The sequence below is a fragment of the Ranitomeya imitator genome, chromosome 4, assembly GCF_032444005.1.
Source record: "Ranitomeya imitator isolate aRanImi1 chromosome 4, aRanImi1.pri, whole genome shotgun sequence".
Taxonomy (NCBI): Eukaryota; Metazoa; Chordata; class Amphibia; order Anura; family Dendrobatidae; genus Ranitomeya; species Ranitomeya imitator.
The window spans coordinates 452,594,835-452,608,067 of NC_091285.1; the positions used below are offsets into that span (position 1 = coordinate 452,594,835).

At 43.0% G+C, this 13,233-nt stretch overlaps 1 protein-coding gene across 2 annotated transcripts in view; it reads left to right on the top strand.

Moving 5' to 3' along the window:
- The window catches only part of LOC138676453 (long-chain fatty acid transport protein 2-like), a 180,308-nt gene that overhangs the window by 85,021 nt on the left and 82,054 nt on the right, over positions 1-13,233 (top strand). For both annotated transcript variants that reach the window (XM_069765761.1, XM_069765762.1), the window contains exons 5-6: positions 12,547-12,671; positions 12,965-13,159. In XM_069765761.1, the coding sequence (XP_069621862.1) occupies positions 12,547-12,671; positions 12,965-13,159 (320 nt within the window). The remainder of the gene's footprint in view (positions 1-12,546; positions 12,672-12,964; positions 13,160-13,233) is intronic.

Sequence of the window (13,233 nt, forward strand, 5' to 3'; positions counted from 1 at the left end):
AAGGGTTTTATACTGACCGCTTAGTATTCTGTCCTATCCTTTCCTATTTTAGCTAGAGTGGCCTGTTTCCTGCCTGCGTGTGACTTTTCCTCTACTACTCACAGTCAATATTTCTGGGGGGCTGCCTATCCTTTGGGGTTCTGCTCTGAGGCAAGGTAGAATTCCTACTTCCATCTATAGGGCTATTTAGTCCTCCAGCTGTGTCGAGGTGTCTAGGATTGTTAGGCACACCCCACGGCTACTTCTAGTTGCGGTGTTAAGTTCAGGATTTGCGGTCAGTACAGTTTCCACCAACTCCAGAGAAAGTTCCATGCGGCTCCAAGGTCACCGAATCATAACAAATCTCCCCATGACCCAGACATGCCCGGACAATCCCATGTATACATGGGGTATTAGCGCTCAAATCTACCAGGAAATACCCATAAGGCTCCCGTGTGGCATCCTCAAAAGCTTCTAAGAAAAAACGTGTTTTCCGGGATACATCTGACGAGCTAGAGTTCAAATTTGAATTTATCTCGGGGATTATTAAAAAACACCATGTACTTTGTGTTTAAATTTATCGTGCGACTTTTCTTACCCTGACAAAATATGTTTTGTACCAGGTAGAAAATGCTGAGATTTCTGTGGTGCACATACTTGGTAAAGGCTTTTTCTATCTCACAATTTTCACTAGCACTCTCCAAGAGATCATAAACAATAGCCAAATTCACCTTCTCCAGTGGGAATAATTCGTCATCTACGAATGTATTCAGCAGACCCTTCACAAATCTGGTGTTGGGAAAAGAGAGGGAGATTTCATCATATACTGTAGTTTTTGCCAACACGAATAACACCAAACAATATTATCAGGTTTCTGAGAAAACCTAGATTCAATAATATATAGCAGTTGTTTTACAAAATAGCTCTTTCCAGAATTAGAATGCATGAAAATGGGTGTTGCAGTCGTGTATCCATCGCAATACTTGGCTAATAGCCAAAAGGCAAGGTGGTGAAATCATCTATTAGTCGCCGCTTTGTGTAAACGCACTTTTGTGTTTTGCTTAATGGCCTTGTTTCAATCTCCCAGTACTTTTTATTTCTCACAATGGACGGCTGCTGTACGACAATACAATTCTGAGTTTCTGTGTCAGAATTGCGCGGGTAGTCCAGAATTAGATCTTTTAGACTGTTGAAATTAATAGATTGAGTTACGGACATTTAGTGTTATCCCCTTAACTTTTAAGACAGTTTTACCGGTGTTGAGTTTGTATCCGTAAATTTTGGGGCACGCGGATACAAATTCTGTGATGTGTGTACCATCGGGTATTTCACTGGTCAGCTTCCCCAGGTAATCGCCTAAAGGCGGTTGCCACTCACCATCTCTCTGTACAAAAATAACAGAATCTGTGTCGTGATAAAGGCACCTCTCATGTGCAGACGGTCCAGCAGCGAATAGAGCTCTAGCCGGGCATATGCAGTTGTAAAACACGCTATAAAAATGTTTGTGCTTTTGTTGACGGTGTGGTGAACTTTTGCATATTTCCAGTTAATGGTTTCGGTGTCCTCATCAAGGAAATGTAACATCGAAATGTCATAGTATGGTAGGAACAAATACTTAAAAAGCTCATCTGGGTCCCTAACAATGCTGGTACATGATAGATTAGATCGCTGAGCAAATTTTCCCCATAAAGAATTTAAGAAAAGCTTGGAGATCTGTCTTTTAGCAGAATTAACAGCTATATTTTCAGCCCGTAATTGTACACCTTCTTTTTTAAGGAGTCAATGTACTGCTGTTTCTTGTGGTCATCAGTTCACCAGCCAGGATAACCAGAGGCTTTCTGCTTATCCCTAAGATGTAATTTAATGTAGGGAGCAAACAGATCATCAGTGGTGTTATGAAAATGCCATATTTCATAGATGTGCGCGACCTGATACCCTTTTTCTACCGACATCTCGAGCTCTATAGTGCACCAGGTGCCTGTCAGGGCGCGATCCGCGTCACTATGGGCACAAATATCTGTCTGTGAGTTTACAGCGCATGTATAGCAGAGGGGGAACATTAATTTTTTGTTGAGTTTTACAGGTAGAACAGGAAAAAATAAATCTCTCGGCGGATAGACCGTGACTTTAGCAATGCCAAAGTATTTTTTAATTATTCCAAAATTGTCATAGATGATGTCTGGATGGCCTACAGGGTATGTTTTAGTTTTGTTTAAAAAGGGGTACAGACTGGTGAAATCATAGTAATGTAAAGTCTCCCCAGCTTTCAGATGGTGATAGAGCTTAATGGCGTTAGTTCGGCCCCCATAAAGCGCATCACGGGGGTCTAAAGGAACGGGAAATTTCATTTGGTGGTGAAATGTTTGAAGGTTAGAATCATTTTCAACCATTTCATTCCACTCATGCTCCCACAACACTCTTATTGTGTACCCGCAGCCCTGTAAGTAACGCATTTTAGCTAAAAAGGCATAATATAATTGGCCGTAGGACGTGTTTGTGACCTTATTCATGTCATTTTCATTATAGCACATGGGACATCCATGGTAAAAACACCCCTGAAATTCAATGGCTATGTGTTGGCCGCTAACATAGGCATAGCCATCTAGAAAATATTTCCCGACTTGTTTTTCACCGCCTCTCAAAGCATGCTGTATGTCGATGTTCTCGGAGTGTGCTACATACATGAGCCATTGTATAGCTGGTGACGAGTAGCGCTTTTTTGCCTTGTGATAATTATCACCAGGCAAAAAAACGATAATCTTTTTTGGAAGAAATTTAAACCTGTACATTGCCATACACACCAAGGCCAGGGTGATGAGCTGAAAAGGATCAACACATCTGCTCACTACAATCGTTTGCTTTTGACGGTTACAGTATTTTTTAACATTTTTCTGTGTCATTTGCATAATACGCTCTCTATAGATCTCGCAGGAGCATCTCAAAATTTCAACATCCTGTTTGCAATAAGATTTTAGCTCAGCCTTGAAGTCAAAAGTTGTATTTACCTGTGTCTCATACCTTTTCAGGAACTCTGCCTTCTCACCAGGTGACATGTACTCCACCCCATAATATTTTACAGCAGGTATGGGGCCTACATAGTTTTGGTTTTATCTGGTATTCAAAAAGTGTGGAAAATGTCCTTTGCCGCCTGAAAAGCCCATGGCCTGTGGTAATTTACTGAGTTTCATGGGGATTAAATTTAGAGAGTCTATGAACCTTATAGACAAATCGGGTAGCGTCACACACAAGAGACGGTCACCTTGGGTTATCAACTTTACCTGTAGTTTTTCAGAAATCAGTTCCTTAACAATAAAGTATTGTGGGCAATAAATGTATGATCTGAAAATTTACCGTTTGTAAAGAACTGTACAAAGTCATGTGTACAGTTATCACCCTCAAACTCCCAGGAGGGGTACCATACAGCGTTGTAGCATAAATGTAATTCGGCATGTGCGTGCCTGTCTCCTGCATACATTCAAAATCATAAAAGATATAGCAATCTGACTCATCCTGTGCTACATACTTCCACATGTAACAAAGATGAGCATCAAATTTATTTATATGGCCGTGACATACAGGACGGCGCAAACCATTACATTTATGCTCAGTCTCGCTATTTCTGAAAACAAAACGGTTGCATTCATCACAAAATGTTTTTAGCCTGCAGAATGCTAAGTCGCTTACACCCAATTGTGTGTGATAATCTAAGCACTCGCTCGAGCGGCAATAAACCCTGCAAACAGGGCATCTGGGCTGTTGGCCGCCACTGCTTTCTACACAATTCTCTCTCTGACAGGCTTTACAAAAATACTGACAGGAATGATTGTCCTTGTGATGAAATACTGAATTGCAGAGCTCACAAAAGTAATCAGAACCGATAAAACCCTTCATATTTTTATACCGTAGTAGTGATTATCATGGAACAATATGAATACGGTTTTACCATTAGCTGTATTGCCGCTCTGAAAGTAATGCCAATCACCATGACTATAGTACAGCACTTTAATAGCAATCCCCAAATATTTTTCAAATGCCGGAATATCGCTAAAACTCACTAATTGATCATCAGGGATGCCCAGTGCTGTGGGTATGTTTTTAGTGCGGCTCAGTACAACACCATCAGCGACATCCGTGTCGTCCATCAGGGCGCACACACTAGCAGCCAAACACAGATTTGTCATGTAATTGTTAAAATCATACAACCATTGCCTCTTTTGTTTAATGATTTGACTGCTAGCTATAGATTTCAAGCGCCTTTTTACACCACCGCGTCGGTTTTTAATGATGGTGAGTGACGACTAGCTTTAGCGAATTGGATGCAATGCATTCAGCGTTACTTTGAAGTGTGCTGGCAACAGCATTTAAAAGAGATTCAGAATTAAAATCTTCCCTGGCTTGTTTTGTAGCAAAAATAGGGTCTAAAGTATCGTCACCTTCAAGTCTTAACTGTACAAAGTCACCAGGTTCAATGTCCCTGATGATTCTATCCAGTAATGACTGAATACCGTCATTAACAATATTCACTGCCTCTATAAATGATTGTACACACTCCTAATTTACAAATCTAAAATGATTTGTATGTATATGCCCGTTGAAATTGCAGAGGGCCCTTTGATGATGATGGATACGTTGTAAAAATACTGTATGATCAGGGCACAGCACATTACCATCAGCGACAAAGGCAGCGTCTGAGGCTTGTGAATTTTGTGTAGATGCATGCATGGCATTTGCAGAGTTATCTTGACTATGTCACTTTGAATCGATGCAGCAGTACCTGTCGTGTCTGGGGTCATTGCGAAATCACTCCACAACCTTGTCATAAAACCCCTCTGTCCAACGCCACTTCGGATTTGTGCACCTCTAACACCTCTGCCATGTTGCCCCCTACAGCTCGTGTGAGAACCGGCACCGGCGCTGTGTGCTGGAAATGCCTGAACCAAACGGTCTACAAGAGTTGCTTGTTTGGTAGCCAATATTTGCTGAAGGTTCTCATGTGGCATGATATTTTGTAATTTTCCTTTGTATCGTGGATCCAGGGGGCAGGCCAACCAGTAATCATCATCGGTCATCATTTTGATAATGCGGGGGTCCCTTTTTAGGGTACACAAGGCATATCTGCCATGTGGGCCAATGTTCCAGGTGTCAATTCACTGCTTGTGCTGGGTTGAGGAGCACTTTCTTGCAAATCAACATCACTTGTGGCCTGCAAAAACCCTGTGCCTGACCGTGCAACGCCATCAGTTTCTATTGCCCCCTGAGAAGCATCCTCCTCCCATAAATATTCATCCCCATCATCCTCCTCCTCCTCCTCTTCGTCCGCCACCTCGTCCAGGAGAATTCCCTGAGCAGACAATGGCTGACTGTCATCAAGGCTTCCCTCCTCCTCAGCTGCAGACACCTGCTCCTTGATGTGCGTCAAACTTTGCATCAGCAGATGCATTAGTGGGATGCTCATGCTTATGATGGCGTCTTCTGCACTTACCAGCCGTGTGCATTCCTCAAAACACTGAAGGACTTGACAGAGGTCTTGAAGCTTCGACCACTGCACACCAGACAACTACATGTCTGCCATCCAACTGCCTGCCCATGTATGTGTATCCTCCCACAAATACATGACAGCACGCCTCTGTTCGCAAAGCCTCTGAAGCATGTGCAGTGTGGAGTTCCACCTTGTTGCAACATCGATTATTAGGCGGTGCTGGGGAAGATTCAGCGATCGCTGATGGTTTAGCATACGGCTGGAGTGTACGGGCAACCAGCGGATGTGCAAGCAAAGTCTTCACACCTTCAGGAGCAGGGCTAGTAACTCCAGATAATTTTTCAGGAAGCACTGCACCACGAGGTTCAAGGTGTGAGCCAGGCAAGGTATGTGTTTCAGTTCTGAAAAGGCTATGGCAGCTATAAAATTCCTTCCGTTATCACTGACTACCTTGCCTGCCTCAAGATGTACACTGCCCAGCCATGACTGAGTTTCTTGCTGCAAGTACTCGGCCAGTACTTCCGCGGTGTGTCTGTTGTCACCCAAACACTTCATTTGTAGCACAGCCTGCTGACGCTTACCACTAGCTGTTCCATAATATGACACCTCGTGTGCAACACTGGCAGCTGCGGATGGAGTGGTCGTATGACTGCGCTCTGTGGATGAGCTTTCACTTCTGGAGGAGGAGGAGGAGGGGTGGCGAACGCTTACAGCAAACTGTTTCCTAGACCGTGGGCTAGGCAGAACTGTCCCACTATGGCTGTCCCCTGTGGACTCTGCATCCACCACATTAACCCAGTGTTCCGTGATGGACACGTAACGTCCCTGGCCATGCTTATTGGTCCATGCATCTGTTGTAAGGTGCACCTTTCTACTGACTGATTGCCTCAGTGCATGGACAATGCAGTCTTTGACATGTTGGTGGAGTGCTGGGATGGCTTTTCTCGCAAAGAAGTGTCGACTGGGTACGTCATAGCGTGGTACTGCGTAGGCCATCAGGGCTTTGAAAGCTTTGCTTTCAACCAACCGGTAGGGCATCATCTCTAACAAGATTAGTCTAGCAATGTGGGTGTTCAAACCCTGTGTACGCGGATGACAGGATGAGTACTTTCTTTTCCTAATGAGAGTCTCTTGTAGGGTGACCTGGACTGGAGAGCTGCATATGGTGGAACTATCCGTGGTGGTGGTGGACATGGCAGATTGAGAGAGGGTTGGTGATGGCATTCTTGATGTTGGCCTACCTACAGTGTTTCCAACCAAGAACCTTTTGATTCCCTGACTGCTTTGGCCTTGCGATGATACCTCCACGTTTGCTGCTGGCGGTGTCCTAACCGGTGGGCTTACAGTGAGGGAAGCAATGTAGCGTTGCTGATTACCTTCATTCTGAGCAGGTGCACCAACTGTATGGGATGTTTGGTAGTTAGTCCAGGCTTGCAAGTGCATGCTGGTTAAATGTCTAAGCTTGCACGTTGTATTTAAATTTAGGAGATTCTTCCCTTTGCTAAAGGTCTTTGAGCACTTCTTAGAGATAACTTTGCACTGATCATTCAGATCTTGGTTAAAAAATTCTCACACTGCACTCTTCCTACTATGGATTACCTTTTCAGGCATTGCACGCTGTGCTACTTTCACCGGATGGCCACGCTGTCCTAAAACTGTTTTTGGGTTTGACAAACATTTTTGGCCAGATACGGGCCTGCCAGATGAAAGCTGTTTTGATGTAGATGGCTGCTGCGGATCATCCTCCTCCGCTTCCGAGCTACTGGCAGCGGCACCCTCTTCCCCCAATGGCTGCCAATCTGGGTCAACAACTGGGTCATCTATCACCTCCTCTTCAATGTCATGTGCACCTTCCTCTGTGTCACCGTGTAAGGTGCTATAGTGTTCGTGACGGGGCACCATAGTCTCATCAGGGTCAGATTCTGGCTCAGTACACTGCGAGGGCAATGTAGTGATCTGAGTCAATGGAACAGCATAATAATCTAGCTGTGGCTGTGCATCTGTGCACTCCATGTCCTATTCATCTTGTAATGGGCTTTTAACAATTTCCCTCTCTAACCCAGGCACGGTATATGTAAAGAGCTCCATGGAGTAAACTGTAGTGTCGCCTGCCGCATCCTTCACTTTTGGTTTGGGTGAAGGACACAAGGAAGCAACTTGTTCCTGACCGACAGCATCCACTGACGACTCGCTGCTTTTAGATTTCGAACCTTCTGAAGAGGAGGTGAAAGAGCTGGAGGCTGAGTCAGCAAGGAAAGCCAAAACGTTTTCCTGCTGCTCCAGCTTTAAAAGCTGTTTTCCTACTCCCAGATAAGGGAGCCTTCGAGGCCTTGTGTAGCCAGACGATGATGCTGGCTCAACACCTCGAGCCTTTGGTGCTATTTTGCTTTTCCCACTACCACCAGATGCTCCACCACCACTACCACCATCAGTACCAGCTGGCAACGACCGCCCATGGCCTCTTCCACCAGACTTCCTCATTTTTGGAGAAATCTAACCAAAATAACAACCGTTATATGGTACTGTAAAACAAGGCAGAAGGTGTATATAAACTTTTTGAGAATTTAAATCTCCCTTTTTTTGGGGGGGGGAGACAGCAACAAAACTCAGGCCCAGTGTCTTACACTACACAATGTAAGTGGCAGAACGTGGCTGGAAGATGTACGACAAGCTAACAGAACTGTGACGTAGATCCACTTAGTGCCAATTTAAATCTCCCTTTTTTGGGGGGAAGACTGCAACAAAACTCAGGCCCAGTGAATTACACTACACAATGTAAGTGGCAGAACGTGGCTGGAAGATGTACGACAAACTAACAGAACTGACGTAGATCCACTTAGTGCCAATTTAAATCTCCCTTTTTTTGGGGGGGGAGACTGCAACAAAACTCAGGCCCTGTGTATTACACTACACAATGTAAGTGGCAGAATGTGGCTGGAAGATATATCAAAAAATACAAGGGCTGTAGTACAATTTCAATCTCCCTACAATGATCTCTGGACAAGTATGGTAGCAATAAAAAGGACTGCTGCACACAAAAGTGTGGACAAATAAACAAGAGAACTGTGCAGAAAGGAGCAACAGGATTTTTGCTTTTAAAAAAGCAGTTGGTTTGCACAGCGGCATACAAACAGCAATGCAGCTATCAGGGAGCCTTATAAGGCAGCCTAATAAGCTACAGAGCTGATGCACAAAAATATAAACTCCACTGTCCCAGCAAAGAAAAGGTGGTGTTGGACAGTGGAAATTGCTATAGCACAAGCAGTTTGGGGGTTAATCTTCCCTCCCTAACTATATCCCTTCTTCTGATGAAGCTGCAGCAACCTCTCCCTTTGCTAAGATCGGCAGAAGTAAAAAGGCGGTCAGCGTGCACGCCCCTTTATAGCCCCTGTGACGCCGCAGAAAGCAAGCCAATCACTGTCATGCCCTTCTCTAAGATGGTGGGGACCGAGACCTATGTCATCACGCTGCCCACACTCTGCGTCCTCCTTCATTGGATGAAAAATGGTGCTGAAACCGTCATACGAAACGCGACTTTGGCGCGCTGATCGCCGACCTCATGGCCGATCCCACACTAGGATGGGGTCAGGTTTCACGAAACCCGACTTTGCTAAAAGTCGGCGATTTTTCCATTCGTACGATCTGTTTCGCTCAACCCTACTCTCCATTACTAACTCTTGGACTTGGTGTCAGGAGGTGGGGGAGGTTTTTTTTTCTTCTTTTTTTAATTGTGCCTTATATTCAAGTCTTTATACACTAAAGAATGTTTCCGAACATTTTTTTTTGTAAAATCCATTTTATCTTAAGTTTTGTATGTTTTATTGTCAGTCCATGGAGTAATTCTCCAACATCATTGTTCCCAGCAGCGATCTTGGAGTCAGAGATGTATCCAGGCACCTTCCCCATTCTGTTCCCATTCCATCCGAGCGCTGTTTCCCTCCATTTCAGCAATTTTCCGATCTTACAGAAAAATGCTCAAGTTTCCCATTGACTTCTATTATATTCGTTACTTGAGTCAAGTATGTCTGAGCGTACGACTTGCTTGATTCAAGTACCGTGCACTCGAACATTTTAGTGCTCTCTCATTACTAGTGATGATGCTATATCTACTATATAAAGCTGAATGTGTGTGTGTGTGTATGTGTGTGTGTATGTCCGGGATTGGCATCTGCACCGTCGCAGCTACAGCCACAAAATTTTGCACAGTCACACGTCTGGACCCCGAGAGCGTCATAGGCTACGTTGTGAGGTGAAATTTTAACCCCGCGCGTTCCAATTCACCAAACAATTTTGCCCCTATCTACATAATGGGGAAAAAAGTGAAAGGAAAAGTGTTGGAGGCGTCACAGCTACAGAAACAAAAATTTGCACAGTCACACGTCTGGACCCTGAGAGCGTCATAGGCTATGTTGTGAGGTGAAATTTTAACTCCGTGCTTTCCAATTCACCAAACTATTTTTCCCCTATCTACATAATGGGGAAAAGAGTGAAAGGAAAAGTGTTGGAAGCGTCGCAGCTACAGCCACAAAATTTTGCACAGTCACACGTCTGGACCCCGAGAGCGTCATAGGCTATGTTGTGAGGTGAAATTTTAACCCCGCGCTTTCCAATTCACCAAACAATTTTGCCCCTATCTACATAATGGGAAAAAAAGTGAAAGGAAAAGTGTTGGAGGCGTCGCAGCTACAGAAACAAAATTTTGCACAGTCACACGTCTGGACCCTGAGAGCGTCATAGGCTACATTGTGAGGTGAAATTTTAACTCCGCGCTTTCCAATTCACCAAACCATTTTTCCCCTATCTACATAATGGGGAAAAGTGAAATGAAAAGTGTAGGAGGCAAATTGACAGCTGCCAGATGTGAACAAGGGGGACTTAAAGAGTGAGAGTGATGGCGCCAAAGAGTATATACCGTACAGTTGCTAAGGTGGGGCCCCGACATGAGATACTCACCACACATGGGGATATGAACACACACACAAAATGCGCCACACACTACCACGTGCTTGAACACATATACCACCCTCAGCACACATTTCACCACATACACCAACCTCGCCACATAAAAGTCGAAACACAAAAGTCGCCGCTCAAAACTCACCACGCGTGAAACTCGCCACATGCAAAAACTAGGCTCACGCAAAACTCGCCACAAGTGCAAAACTCACCTCATGGAAAACTCGCCACACGAAAAACTTGCACACGCGGAAAAATTGCCACATGCACAAAATTTGCAACACATGCAAAAGTTGCCTCACACAAAACTTGCACATATTCAAAAGGCACCAGACATAAAACTCACCACGCGCAAAACTCGCCATGCGCAAAACTTGCTGCACACAACTTGCTACACTAACCTGTCACATGCAACTCGACACACAAAAAGTTGCTACACGCATGTTGCCACACAAAACTCATCTCACAAAAGTCGCTACATGCATGTCGCCACACACAACTCAACACACACAACTTGACAAACGAAACTCGCCCTAAAACACACACAAGTCTGGTATTAGCCTTCAAAAATAAAAATCTGATTAATAAGCAGACAAACTACAAGAGCAACAAATGTACCATATAGGAAATACGGCAGCTGTCAGTCACATGGCCTGTCTATTATGTCTATGTGTGAGCTAATATATACTGCCAAGGGGGAGGGCTTCCTGTTGGCTGGGGATCAGGCTGCCAATTTATCTTACAAATACTGAGGTAAAATTACTGAGCAAATAACGTGTGAACGAGGTCTAATACAGGAGATCACACAGGTATATACTATATACAGGGGAGATGACACACAGATATATACTATATACAGGAGAGATGACACACAGGTATATACTATATAGAGGAGATGACATACAGGTACATACTATATACAGGAGGAGATGACATACAGGTATATACTATATACAGGAGGAGATGACACACAGGTATATACTATATACAGGAGCAGATTACCTACAGGTATATACTATATACAGGAGGAGATGACATACAAGTATATGCTATATATAGAAGATGACATACAGGTATATACTATATACAGGAGGAGATGACACACAGATATATACTATATACAGGGGAGATGACACACAGGTATATACTATATACAGGAGGAGATGACATACAGGTATATACTATATATAGAAGGAGATGACATACAGGTATATACTATATATAGGAGGAGATGACATACAGGTATATACTATATATAGGAGGAGATGACATACAGGTATATACTATATATAGGAGGAGATGACATACAGGTATATACTATATACAGGGGAGATGACACACAGCAGGTATATACTATATACAGGGGAGATGACATACAGGTATATACTATATACAGGAGATGACATACAGGTATATACTATATACAGGAGGAGATGACACACAGACATATACTATATACAGGGGAGATGACACACAGGTATATACTATATACAGGAGGAGATGACATACAGGTATATACTATATATAGAAGGAGATGACATACAGGTATATACTATATATAAGAGGAGATGACATACAGGTATATACTATATATAGGAGGAGATGACATACAGGTATATACTATATACAGGGGAGATGGCACACAGCAGGTATATACTATATACAGGGGAGATGACATACAGGTATATACTATATACAGGAGATGACATACAGGTGTATACTATATATAAAGGAGATGACAAACATGTATATACTGAGGTGAAAATGAGAGGTGTGAGGTGAAAATGAAAAGGTGTGAGTGCAAAATGAGAGGAGTGAGGGAAAATAGTGTAGTGATCGGAAAATGACAGATGTGAGGTCGAAATGACAAGTGTTAGGGGGGGAATGAGAGGAGTGAGGGAGAAAATGAGAGGTGTGAGGGAGAAAATGAGAGATGTGAGGGGGAAAATTAAAGATGTGATTGGGAAAATGAGAGGCGTGATGGGAAAATAAGAGAAGTGATGTGCTATAACTAACCACAGATATTTACTATGCCCAGGCAACGCCGGGCTCTTCAGCTAGTACAGTACAATAATTGTCTATCTATATAAAAGAGCATTGATCCCATTTTTTTTTTTTTTTTTTTTACATAGGAGCTACATGTGCCATAAGAAAAAAATTTTCAGCCAGTCAGTTCTGGGATGATTGCAGAAAATACAATGTAACAGTATTCCAATATATTGGGGAGATACTTCGATATCTATGTAACACTCGTAAGGTGGGTAAAGCCTGGCTAAGTATGTTAAAAGCTGTTTCTGTAAGGTTACATTCCCAGCTTTTGGTGAGTTTTCGATGTTGCACATTTGGGTTACATGCATTTTTTTGATAATATGAAACATCAAAAAGTTATCATAGGAATGTATCCTAACACTTTTAATTTCCTAAATTTTGCATAGTCATCTTTTTTAATATCTGCACTTGTGTTTTAATTGTTTGAATTTGTGTGAATGTAAAATATTGGGTAGGAACATCCATTATATTATCATAATGTCATCATTCTCGCTTTTCTAGAAAGACAATGACAAGGATCACTGTGTGCGGTTCGCTCTGGGCAATGGTGTGAGACCTGAGGTTTTGAAGGAGTTCAATGATCGCTTCGGTAAAATTAGAATAACGGAAGTCTATGGAGCAACAGAAAGCAATGTGTTCTTTTTAAACTACTCTAAGAATGAATGTGCAGTAGGCAGATACAACTGCTTCCTAAAGGTAAGACCTGACAATATTTGACCTTAATTAATATTAAAATGTGAAAACATTGGAGAAACTTCACCATCAATCTT